Here is a 13,191-nt window from a genome sequence, read left to right on the forward strand (position 1 = left end):
CGGGGTTCATAGAAGTTATTTGTTGTATATTCTGTCAGGTCTTTGTCACTCTCACTGATACAACCAAGAACCAATCCACAACCAAAATGGAGAATTGCTAACGTAAACCCAGGTGTCTCTTAGGGACACGTGTGCGTGCGTGCGTGCGTGCGTGCGCGCGCGTGCGTGCTCTCATATTACTATAGAGGGTATGCGCCTGCATAAATCAGTGGAAAAGTGAGTGTCAAAGTGAGTTTAACAATCAGATAGGACTTTTCTGTTTGGATGTATGGGCTGTCTAGGCCAGAAAGTAGTTTTTTGCCAGTCAGTAGGCATTCCTGCATAACTTCCGGGTATGATGATGATGTCATGCATACCCTCTATACCTGTGAGACCACATCGTGTATTTTCATTCAGGGTTAAAAAATAGCACGCAAAAACAAAATTGCCATCCTAAAATGTTGAAGTATAGTGATATAAACAGTGCGTGTGACTGTGTGCCAAGGTGTGTCTGAAATACGAATCATTCCTCATCAACTTTATCAGATATCACATTATGAATGTGTAGATGAGAGCAGGTTTGAGCCAAGAGGAGTTTTGTGTTTGTTTGGGGTGTGTTGAAACTTGAAATAGTCTAGAATATTTCACCCTGTTCTCCCCTCCATATGGTGGAGGGAGGACATATTTTGTCTTTGATAAACAATGCTTATAGCTTCCTGGTGTTGCAACATCATTAGTCCATTATTGTTTTCCTGACACATTGTTCCCATCTTGACTTTACCTGCCGTGAACTCATTCAAATATTTGTTATATTTTCAACACAGTAGCTTTAACAAATTGGTCCCTAACAACATAGAGAGGCTCTTCTAATGCTACTAACAACCTCTTTTAGTAAACATGAGCATCCCCCCAAACAAAATTAAAATTAAAATCAAAACAAGTTAATTACTAACTATAGATAATAATCTATAGTATACATATCATATCAAAAGCAGGAATTGAAAAACTCTCAAAACAAATAAATGGAAGACAAAGTACTCACATTAACACTTACGCTGCCTTCATCAGAGCATCTATAGTATAGTTTATCTCCAATATGTTTGTTGTATGTTTGTTAATTCCTCCATACTAGTCTGACATTGTGTAGCCTTCATTGTTAGCCGGGAGCAGGCTAATTTAAATTCCTAGGCAGCCCTCCTTGACGAGGATTAAGATCGCAGAACCTTTTTTTCTTCCTTTTTTTTATTTGAAAGGATCTCAGCGGCCCTGATACTTGATCAATGCTATCTATCTCCTTGCCAGACCTCAATAGTGGATGCCTGATTTGAAATCTAGCCACACCAACACTGAAAGAGGAGCAGGGGAAGGGTTAAAAAAAAAAAAGGAAACCTGTAGTTATACTATTGAGAGCTTGTTAGCTATACCACGGCTCGGGGAAAACCTGCAGCCATTGTGAGGTATCAAAGTTGTCAGGGGCGCCAGGCAAGTTTAATCCCCTTCGACGCCGGCCTCTTTGGCAAAATGAACCTTTTGGCAATCAATGCTAATTGATTTTGACATTCGACATCGGACCCCCTACACACCCCCATCCACACACACATACAACGCCACACACAGTCACGGTAAAACATTTTCACAATACACGCACGCACATTATAGTGACACACACACACACGGCCATGGTAATTTCACCGGGCAACTGATAAGCTACCTGGTCCATAATAAATCAATTGTAATTAGCTGAGGAGGGCGAACTGGGCCACGCGGGAGGCGGGGTGAGGGGGGTGGGGGGTCAGACATTCCCAGCCAAGCAGGAGAAGAAGAGCGGGATCGTTGCAGACAGACAACCTGCTCTGGGTTGATTGCTCCCGTCTGCTTTTTCTATTCATCTGCCTTTTATCGAGTTTTCCCGGTGATTCTAATAGGTTGACTCACTGAGAATCTTGCAGCAATCGAACTCCGAGATTACAACCATCTCTCACGAGCCGTTGGCCACGCTGGTATTCCTCTGGTGCAGCTTAGTAGGCCTCGCTGAGCCTGCTCATTCCGCGGCAGACAGGTCGGGTGAGAGACTGTGGAAATTGCATTGATGGCAAAAATCCAAATTAAAGAGTACATTTTGTCTCCGTGTTTAGCCCGGTTTCACAATGTGGTAACAGCATCCGACTTCCACCTGCACCAAGTTGTGTGGCGTGTGCTTGCTGTACCCTAGATGTTGTTAATGTCACGTTTTTCTTTGAATTTCTTTTTTATACATTGACCATAACTCTCTTTCTCTCTATCTAGAGTGGGTCATGGACACATTCTTATGGGTCCCTTTATTTATTTTGTGTTTCCTACATTTTGTTTTTAATTATTACATTTTCAAAACACATTCCCCCAAAAAAGCAAAAATGTTCATGAATTAAAAACAAATTTGGTGATTTATTTTCCCAGTAATTTCATGAAGAAATGAAAGAAAAATGTAAGAAAATAGAAAACAAATGTCTAAGAAGTAATTAAAAATAGCTCATAAGTAATGAAAAAATTGCTCATAATGCGGCGTGAAGCGACGTCGAATATCCCACCAGGATTATAGCACGTGACTTATATTTGTTTGAAAATTTGAAACGGATCTCGTCGCATCGCCCGGTTCACTCAGAACCTGTACGTCCTTTGATTTCTGCTCAGTCACACACGCATGCATGTGCGCGCACGCACGCACGCGTGCGAGCACACACACACACACACACACACCCCTCTTTCTTTATCATCCTACCATACATGTACTTTCCACAAACTGAGTCACACAAAGCTGCCTTCCAAGGACTTGTGTGAGAGCTTTCTGAGAAACCATAAATATCCATCCTGCAAAAATGAAGTAACTTTAATTCTGCATGTATCACTACCCCCTCATCTAAAATCGTTTTAATGACTATATTTGGGCAGCATTGTATTGGGCTTTTGTGTATATGTACATATTATTGTGCCTAAATGTGTAATTCGATTAGACATTTTTTCTTCAAAATATTAAATAATTTCTAAATCGAGGACATTTTTGCCACCTGATCTAAGCGACTTTTTGAAAATGTATGGCATTTTTGCCCATTGCCTCTCTATATCTCCAATGTTGACTGAGCCTACATAAAAAGCAAATACCAAAGCAAAACTTCTTGTACAGTCAATAATATTCAAATTATCCATGGCCAATAATAATTGAGATTGTTTGAGACCTGGCAGAGAGGCAAGGCAGAGCCTGTCAAATAGATGTTGATGTCATTTATGGGCATGGCCCTAAGATAAGCTCCGCCCTTTCCTTGTAGCTGCTTGGTGTAATGCCAGGCTGGAAAATGCCATCTGTATGCCACCGCTCTCATCTCCCTGCTGCCTCTAAATGGATCCTCTATGCCCTCTTTATCTGCTTACCAATTCACACCTATACACACACACACACACACACTTGCACGCACGTGTCTTGGCTATGTGTGTGGCTATGTGTGTGTGTGTGTGTGCATGTGCGTGTGCTTGAAAGTGGACACCCTCTCCCCTCGTCTAAAAAGGATTTATTCATAGTTGGGGTCCCCGAGTTTTTCCCTGTTACGGTTTGATATGATAAGCTGTTTTTTTTTATATGTTCAAAATCAATATGTAATCCTATGCAGAAGCTTATCCCCCCACCCCACCCACCAACACCACCTCTTCCAACCAACGCTGCCCACGCCTCCACCTCCGCCCCCCAGTTTGTAAATCTATTTGGGCTTTGTTATGCGTTGGGGACGGCCGCGCCAGAGACCCTGATTGATTAGGTGCACCGCAGAATCCTATCACACGGGCGCTCTTTGATGATGTCGCTGGCTCCTTTCCCTTTCGGGGTTATGCACGTCGGCGGGAACGGCAGATGACAAGTTGTCCAGGACTTTTCTCAGGGTTCTGTGGGTGGAATTTACAGCATACTGTATTTATTATACTATATCGATCTCCGCATACCAGCATACAGTATATACAGTATGTGTGCCTGCGTGCGTGTGCGCGTGCGTAGAGTTCCCAATGCAGCTATGCCCAAATATGGAGTGTGTTGTCTAATCTCAATGTGTTGTCATGGCATCAGCCGCAAACAAATCAGCTCCATATATGGGCACAAAAGGGGGCATGCCCACATATGGGCATACACTGATGACATCAACGATCTCCATAAATATGGCCATAAAAGGACGAGCACTGACAGATACAGAGATCTCCATATATGGGCATATTGGTAGGATCGTTGGTGTGACAGGTGTGAGGCCAAACTCTAGAAGTGAGGGCCTCAGGCCCAACCTCTAGTATAGAATGAAGAACAGTATCGGAATGTGGAAATTGAAGATGGAGCATACATTAGATACATTATAGAGTTATAATGTAGAGAGCGGATGAGGAGCTCCCCGATAATTCGCTATTAATTTCAATGGAAGTTGCTCAGTGGCGTTTTGAAGCAGCCAGAAGACTGACGAAGTCTTCCGGGTAGTACCCCCTCGAGCGTTGATATGATCGGTTGGCTCCTATATGGTAGTACCCTTCGCGCTGTTCTCGTGGTACCTCTACGTCACGTCCTACGTCACAAATTCATTCATGAATTTAACCTGGGCCCAGCCCGCCTGCAGTACCAGTTTTGACCACTACCGTCGGTGCCTTCAACATTGCACAGCCGTTTCAAGTGGGGGCTTGGTTTGGGGTCTCTTAGGTTAGCTTCTGTGAACAAGTGCAGTATAACTAACATGAGATTAGATGCTGCTTATAGCCATGTGTCTGTATATGGGGGGTGCAGCTGCCCAGCTGCATACAGTATAGGCTGATCGCTGTTATCTGTCCCTGTCGGTGGGTTTGCAGTACGCCCATGCACCAACGCCACCTCCTTCCAACCAACCCTGCCCATGCCTCCAACCCCCCCACCACACACACACACACACACACACAATCCACTCCGGTGACTCTTATGTCTCTTGATTCTATACCTGGCCCTCTGCCAAAAGCAGCTTTAGGGGCCAATCTACAGAAACCAAGACAAGGAGGTTAAAAGAATCACACCCGTGTGAACCGAGCGTTGCAGGCTGCTCAACAACACCGCTGGCTGGCTGCCAGTGGTATTGCAGCTCTTGAGGCCATACTCCAGACAGACAGACATATATACACACGTGGCCAGTCATTGGAGCGGTTAGGCACTGCAAAAGAAAGGAGATTGGGCTGGGCGACTCTAGATGTCGTTCACTGTCACAAGTCTGAAGAACCTCTATGAAATTGTGTATGAAGCATGTGGAAACACTGCAGGTGTGTCTGTCTGTCTGTCTCTCCCCCTCCCTCCCTCCCTCCCTGTATTTCTCTTTCTCTCTCACTCTCGCTGTTTTGCTTTTGACAAAAAAGGAGGGCTTTGGACCAGCTTGCGCTCTTGAATAAATTTAGCATGTGAGGGACTGGCGGGGGGGGAGAGGGGGGGTTCACGGGGATTTGAACCAGCGCATTCTTGTGTGCCTTGTGCAGACTCACATGGTTACCGTTGGCGAGCGAGCACGGCTCGGGACATCTGAATAAGCAGCATCCACCATGTGAGTTCTAACGTGATCACCCAGGACCCACAGAGACAGGGGAGGAGGAGGAGGGGAGACTTCTCCCTCACTCCCTCCGTCACTCTCTGAGGCGCTCAGTCTTTAACCTCCGCCCCCTCTCTCTCTTTTTCTCCTTTTCTCTCTCCTTCCCTGCCTCTCTACCTCTGTGTCTCTCTCCCACCCTATCTCTCTCTCTGTGTCATTTTCTCTCCTCCCCTTTTAAGATTGAGGAGGAGGTGGCTTTAGTGCAAGTGTCCTCTCTCTCTATTCTCTCTCTCTCTCTCTCTCTCTCTCACTCTCTCTCTCCCCGGTGTCTGGTTACCCAGCCTGCCCTGCTCTCCAGTCCTCCCCTCTGGTCTCTCATCGGTCCTCTTTATTGTTTACCTTCCTAACGAGGGGGGCGGGACTCGCCTGCATGTGATTGACAGCTACATGCTTAGCCCCCCCCTCCCCTCCCGGACCCCCTCATTCCGTCCCTTCAGGACTACTTTGGCCTTTTGCCTCTCTGGTGTGCTAGTATGAAGGGAGGGAGCGGAGGAGGGTGGGAGAAAAGAGGGGCCTGAGGCAAAGATGGAGTCAGTGAGATAAAGTGGGGAAAGTTTGGGTGTTTTGTAGTTTTGCAGGAAGTCCTTGTTTTTTGTTGTTTTTTTCTTCTTTTTTTTTTACCTTCCCGTGAGGCCAGCGCCCATCCCACCTTGGGATGGGCGGGCCTTGTTAGAGATGAGGATGGTGGGATAGTGGGAGGTATGGAGCGGGCACAGACTCGCGGCGCGTGAATCTGAGGCTTCAGATGTCAGTATACGTCCATATAGCCTCTCTGACACAGCCTTTGGTTCTCACCCTGTCTTTTCGAATACATCAAAAACCCATTCAGACATTTTTGGCATATTTGAAGTATTAGCCCTCGCGCTACAAAGGCTAATGGCGGGAGTGCGTCGAAGAGGAGAGTAATTTGGTTCCATGAGAGAGATGGGGGGGGGGGGGGAGTGCAAGAGATCGAGGGAGGGAAGGAACGAGAGAAAGGAGAGGACGGAGCCAAATATTGGAACTGTGCTCATTTCGCTCTGTGGTCGACTTCAAAGGATCGACGGGCCAATGAAGAGAGAGCACAGACCTTTCAGGACAAACACACTGAGCCCAGCGTGACACACACACACACACACACACTCTCAAACACACACACACACACACACATTCTGTCTGTCGCCACACTTGCTCCTACTCACACACGCACACAGCCTGACCGCTGCGATTTAACCCAACGAGGGGTGAAATATTTATTTTTAATAAAGCCGCTGTGTATTCTGGGAGTGACATTTTACAACATTCCTTTTCTTCTCAAGTCAATAGGTGGTTAAATATTGATAGAGGAGCGGGGGGGGGGGGGTGAAGTTAAACGTTCCCACATAAAATCAAACAAATGTTTGATTTAACTCTGACTGGGACGTGCACTGTGGAGGTGCAGACAATGTTGCTTTTTTATTAGTAACAGAACATCGAGGGCTATAACACCTTTAGTCTTCACATTACATTATTTAACTATTGTTTACATCTTCTGCATTTTGCTGTGGAGCTATACTGTACTTTGTCCTATGCTGGGCATGTCATTATAGGCCAACATTGTCAATAATGTTAGAACATAACAAAAGTATCAGTGTGACATGTTGTGAGCTTGTAGATTGGCTAATTTACACAACACTGCAATGCGATGAAGTATTAAGTATAGGGCGTAAGTGATTATAGGCCCAATCAGTGATCCACACGTAAATAGATGGCAGTGTTTTTAGACCTTACTTGATTGACTCAACTCCCCCTTCCCCTCAAGAACCAACTGATGCATACGTTTTTGGATTATATGCGTTATATTTTGGGCCTGCAATTTGTTTGCATTTGTGATGTTTTTAACATGGGAGTAAAACAGCCCTATATTTTTAAGGGGCGCTAGCCCCTCCCATATTCAGCTATAGTGTAGATTCTTGTCCTAATATCAATTAAATGCTATTGACAATGAATGGAGAATTTACGTCATATGTCGACACATATGTCCTAACACAAACATTACGTCATGATGATGTACAATGATAAAAGCGCTCCTCACTTCACACAGGTGTGATTTTTCATTTCCTAATTTCCTGCTGTCAGATGGGTGCGGCCCACCCATCTGACCACCTGCTTTAACTTCTGTATATTATAGTTATAGTTATTATAGTTAACATTCATTATTTTAATATTAATATCATTCAAATATTAGTATTTTTTCAATTATTTGGCGGCCTCAGGGCCCCGGACCACATGTTGGGAATCGCTGGGGTAATCTATGCTATGGGGGGTCCTGGTGTTTGGTTTATCTGGGGTTGATTGGGGTGGTGGGGGCAGGCGGATATTTGAGCCCCAGGAGAGTAGGGAGGACCTCCCCCCTAGGGGACTGACTGGCTGAGGGGATTTGGACCTGCCCCCCAGGGGACTGAGACTGGCTGAGGGGATTTGGACCTGCCCCCCAGGGGCCTGAGACTGGCTGAGGGGATTTGGACCTGCCCCCCAGGGGCCTGAGACTGGCTGAGGGGATTTGGACCTGGGGTCCCATCTGGGCCCTGTGGGTCCCCTTCCTGGAAAGACAGAGGGAGAAGTAAATTACAGAAGTCAGGGGGTGTAAAAAGGCTCAACTATTTGTTTGTTTTACTAAGTAGGGTCATGAGAACGCTTCTTTTTAAGGCTGGCTGCTAAATGCAGTTCTACATAACATCACCTTAAGGGATGCTCACGCCAAGCACAATAACTATAAAGATACTTCATAGATAGATCATTCTAACGCAAGTGGATGGCAGAGCCCACACTATAACAAAGATAACGTTGAACTAGTTCTAGAGCTTGGATATTTATTTTATTTTTCATTTAAAAAAGAAATCACAGTGATTTGTTTGCAGTTCTTTAAGTATCCGTTTAAATTAATGTAACCACACGTTTACCAATAAGTCAGCGTTTCTGTCAGCTTATTGACTCACAGGTACTAATTATTTCTACTAAAGTAGGCGGGGCGCAGTGTCTTTTTGAACTGTGTGAAGCTACGCCTAAATAAATCATGACCTTGCACAGTAAAAATCCAGTGTCCATTTTAGAGAATTCTCAGACTTAAATTCTCCCAGAATTAATTTAACACTAAGGGTTTTTTTCTGTTCAGACATTTTGCTTCTTGATATGCATTGACCTATAATAATAGCACTATATTATTATACCTGCACTTTTACTACACATCCTTTCAGTATATTTGCCTAAACCAATATCCCAGCATGGTTGCACACAGAGAGCCCTGCAGCTGTAATGAGTGATGGTGTTGACAGATAGCTTCACAATAGTTGTCGTACTGCTCCTGACAGGGAACTGACTACTTTATCCTTACAATAGACAAGCTACATCAACATGTCTTGACAGTGTACTAGGCACATTAGGAAGTGAACATGGGACCCAACAGTGGCTGTTAATTCAGTCAGGCTGTATTTTAACAACATTGAAGGCGTGTCAATATTCATGAAGCATGTGCCCAAACACGTGACACGCTCGCTCCGCGTTCTGAGGAGCTGTCAGCCGCTTTGACACATTGAGATCATCAGGAGGATGTCCTCGTCCTCAGGGACTCGTCTGTCGCAGTGGAAGAGGCAAAAACTTTTATCAACAAGATAAGAGGTCCATCGCAGATGGTGCCATAATTGTGGCCTATATATTTCACCATTTTACAAATGTATTTACATTTACAAATGTCATTAAATCTTCCTAAAAGATTCCGGTCCAACTTCAAGCACACCTGCCACTAATAGGGATGTGTTCATATCTCCATTCACCCATGAGTTGCTGATAAGAGTAGCTAAACCTGACACTGAATTGTTTCACCAGTACAATTTGAGTTCTATTGAGTTGACAATCGAAAAGTACTTCCACAAACAATGGTTGGTTACCTGCCAGAATGGCTGGAGTTAGGGCACACACTGAGACATACCAGTCACAGACTGAATCCGAATTTGGGGCGCCCTGGTGGCTCAAGACGTTCTTGTGCGGACCACATGTCCAGATCCAGTTCAGTACTGTGTGGCATGCCATTGCCATCCCTCCTACTGCTCAGTTTCAGATAAGTTCTCGGGAACCTAATTTGTGCCCTGCTTAGGAGGTGGTACTAACCCTCATTTCTGGAAACTCAGAATGTATACTTTCGACATTGACCAAATGGGTTTTGTGTGGTCTTTGCAGACTGGCAGAAGACGGAGGCTCAGAAGAGACGAGAGCAGCTACTGCTGGATGAACTGGTCATACTGGTCAACAAACGGGATGCGCTGGTCCGAGATCTGGATGCTCAGGAGAAGCAGTAAGTCTCCATTAGTCCATAGTTCTGTCTCATACAGCATGTCCTTCTGTCAGATTGACAGCATTGGCAGGTTTTGGTTTAATTTTGCGGGGCACTTTGCATGGTTCAGAATGTGGTTCAGAATTTATGACAGTAAAATAAAGATATGCTACAAATGAACTGGAAGAATAGCAAATAAATCTAACATGCAATGTTTGTTGTATCCACTATGGGTTTTGTTTCTTGTGATTTAACATGTTAAACATGAAAAAAACAAAACTGGAACTCACTGAAGATGTCCTGTTCATTTTTTTATTTTACTTTTTTAATCATCGACACAAGCACGGCTTGGCTTCAGGTATTTTGTGGTTCACAGAGACGGAAATAATACATTTTAAAAAAGTCAGTCAGTAATAGGGATATCCCTCAACCCCCCCTCTCTCCTCGGGTAAGTCCACAGCTAAGCTTCGGAAGGCCTTAGGTTTCCTTGGCGCCCGCAGAAACCATAGACGTAGAAGTGGAGTCGGAGAGAAGAGGAAGGGCACATTGCAGAGCAGGTTGCATTCCAGACCGCAGGTTTATAGGAAGTCCTCCAGCGGCTGCACACATGGCAGCCACTCACACCTGTAGGGAGGGACAGGAGCTCTGCTCTGCTCCGCTGCACAGGGGGCGGGATCTCGTCCAGACTGGCAGCGCAGTCTGCCATTGGTGTGCCAGGGCTGGGTGAAAGGTCAGAGCTCGGGGGTCACCACTTGGCATTTGTACCCCCATCCGTAAGACCTGCTCTATACTTGGTTGCGTGCCGTGTCGCACACCGGACATAGACCACAGCTACATGGCTCATACGCTGTGAGCTTTAGATCAGTGGGGTTCCCAAGCTTTTTCACACCAAGGACCCCCAAATTGACCCCCATTTGAAAATATATGCCAGGGACCCCCATAAGAGAAGATTGTTACGGCTCTAGCAGTGATTTTCAACCATTTTCATTTCAACGGCCCCCCGATTTGACCTGCATGAATTAGCCTATACGGTACCCCATTTAATGGCATTTCTGTCTCTGGGACCCCAATTTATATTGTAAAATCAATGTTAATTTAACTCAGAGTGTACCATTTGTACGCTCTTTGAGTTATAGACCCATAAGGGTCCATTTGGTTCCTAACTATCATTTAGCTGGGGACCCCCTGGAACTCCCTCCAGCACCCCTGTGGGTTCCCGGACCCCACTTTTGGAACCACTGCTTTAGATCAGCTGTTTCCGGTGTACAACAAAGGCTCGCAACTAAGTATAAAACAGGCTTAACTGTGGCTCTTGATTCCTATTACCTGTGATTCCTCCCTCTCTGTCACACACGCACACACACACACACACACACTCATACGGCTCTGACCTTTCGACCTTTTGACCTCTGTAGGGCCGAGGAGGAGGACGAGCACCTGGAGAGAACTCTGGAGCAGAACAAAGGCAAGATGACCAAGAAAGAGGAGAAGTGTGTCCTTCAGTGATTGTCTTATTTACAACAACACAACCACCATAAAGGAATTGTATTATTACTATTATTATTTCATAGTGGTTATCCTAGACATTTCCAATGGCTTATTTTAACCCTAATTCAGTTGTTATTTTTGTTTTGGTCAACCCCCCCTTATGAGAATGTGCTCTTGGGGCTCATTCAATTCCTTGTACCAACTTTATACTGACTGAAATTGGCCCAGTTTTAAATTACGGTATATATATATATGGACATACAGTATGCTATATTTTTATTTGTTCTTTTTTATTTTATTTTTTTTGCTTTACCAAGGAAAAGGTACTTGTATGTAATATAAAAGCTATGTGATATATAAAGTAGCAGATGAGCCTATAGGGGTTCTAAGCAAAGCAAAGCCCCAATGTTGTGATCATGAGCAAATTAACTCACATGAATGAATGAATGAATGCATAATGAAAGCATGAATGAATATCAACATGAGAAGTTTTATTGGCGAGGAGACGCACTCGGACTTCTCTGTGAATGTTTGAACGAGACTCGACGAGGACAGGAGATGACAATTAGGTCTGAGGTAGCTACAGCAAAAAAGTTTGTTGCTACCGGGGATTTTTTTTTCCTCTTTCCCTTCCCGTTGGACAGATGCTGTTTTACATTTCAGTTGTACTTTTGAGAGGAAAAATAAAAGAGGAAATTAAAAAAAACAGACATTACCTTTTCAAGCTATACGTTCATTACTTGACTTGTATCTTTTAATTACTTAACTTCAGACGTTTCTACTTGTAAAAAGATATCTTCAAAGGGGAACACAATACAGTTCATGAATCTTAACTTTTCATATTAAGTCTTTTCTGTCTCTCTCTCTCTCTCTCTTTTGCTTGAAAGCGGTTTACCAAACATTTCAGTGCTGGTTCAGCTTGGGGGGGCGGGGGTAAAGATGATAGTTATTAGCCGTCACGTTGTATATTTTCATCATGAACAAAAACAAATCCATTTCTTTCCTTGGATTTATGCAGTTGAACGCGAAAACGAGAGAGAAATATTATTTATTGCCGTTTGTCCTGAAGAGCTGCTTTGCTTGTATGAACTACCATCACAACCATGTGCATTTCTGCTTGAGAACTTTGTATTTATTGTATACTGAAAGATGAGGAAAACACCGTTTTGCTTTTCATTTTACATCTCTTTATAGTTCCACTTTTGTTTTGTGCAGCTGTCCTTCCGTGTGACCATCTATCAGTTTTATTTATTCCAATGTCATAACCCGAGTCTTCAATAAAGTCCCAATGCTTTCATATTCATATGACTGTCTCTGTGCTGTTTGAATAATAACCAGAGCTATTAATGCTTTTAGGCCTCTGAAATCCAATAGGCCTGTATATATGGTACAACATGGAGATTTGATCAAGCACAAAAGGCCTCTATGAATTTTGTATTTTGTGGAGAATGGTCTCGTTGCTTTTGCAATGTCAACTTCATATCATCGTGTTTTGGTATGAAGTGCAGTGTGCAATAGTATTGGATATGCTATTTTCATTATGGATAATTTCATACGCTACTGAATGTTTATGGAGAATATATGAAAAGAAAAAAATATATATGCCAAGCATTTTATGTTATTTGTCTGTAAATTAGCCATAATTAAATCCCTATCGAACTCTATGAAGTTTTTTCACACATAAGTTATTGTATTCAATCCCCCCCATGTAGCAGTGTGACATAGGCTAAGTGCACTATTCGTGCCTTCACCAGTGAGCTTTTTAGCAATGCTTATTATTCGCCGCTCTGTTAAATTCCCATGCGGTTTATGCGTGTTTATAAATTAGAAATT

General features: G+C 43.9%; 1 protein-coding gene across 5 annotated transcripts in view; it reads left to right on the top strand.

Annotated features, from left to right (window-relative positions):
• ehbp1 (EH domain binding protein 1) overlaps positions 1–12,661 on the top strand; it is a 220,170-nt gene extending 207,509 nt beyond the window's left edge. For all 5 annotated transcript variants that reach the window (XM_079513278.1, XM_079513277.1, XM_079513275.1 and 2 more), the window contains 2 exons: positions 9,777–9,891; positions 11,286–12,661. In XM_079513278.1, coding sequence (XP_079369404.1) covers positions 9,777–9,891; positions 11,286–11,376 — 206 coding nt within the window. In that variant the 3' untranslated portion in view covers positions 11,377–12,661. The remainder of the gene's footprint in view (positions 1–9,776; positions 9,892–11,285) is intronic.
• The last annotated feature ends 530 nt before the right edge of the window (positions 12,662–13,191 follow it).

The sequence above is a fragment of the Electrona antarctica genome (genome assembly GCF_951216825.1).
Source record: "Electrona antarctica genome assembly, chromosome: 10".
Taxonomy (NCBI): Eukaryota; Metazoa; Chordata; class Actinopteri; order Myctophiformes; family Myctophidae; genus Electrona; species Electrona antarctica.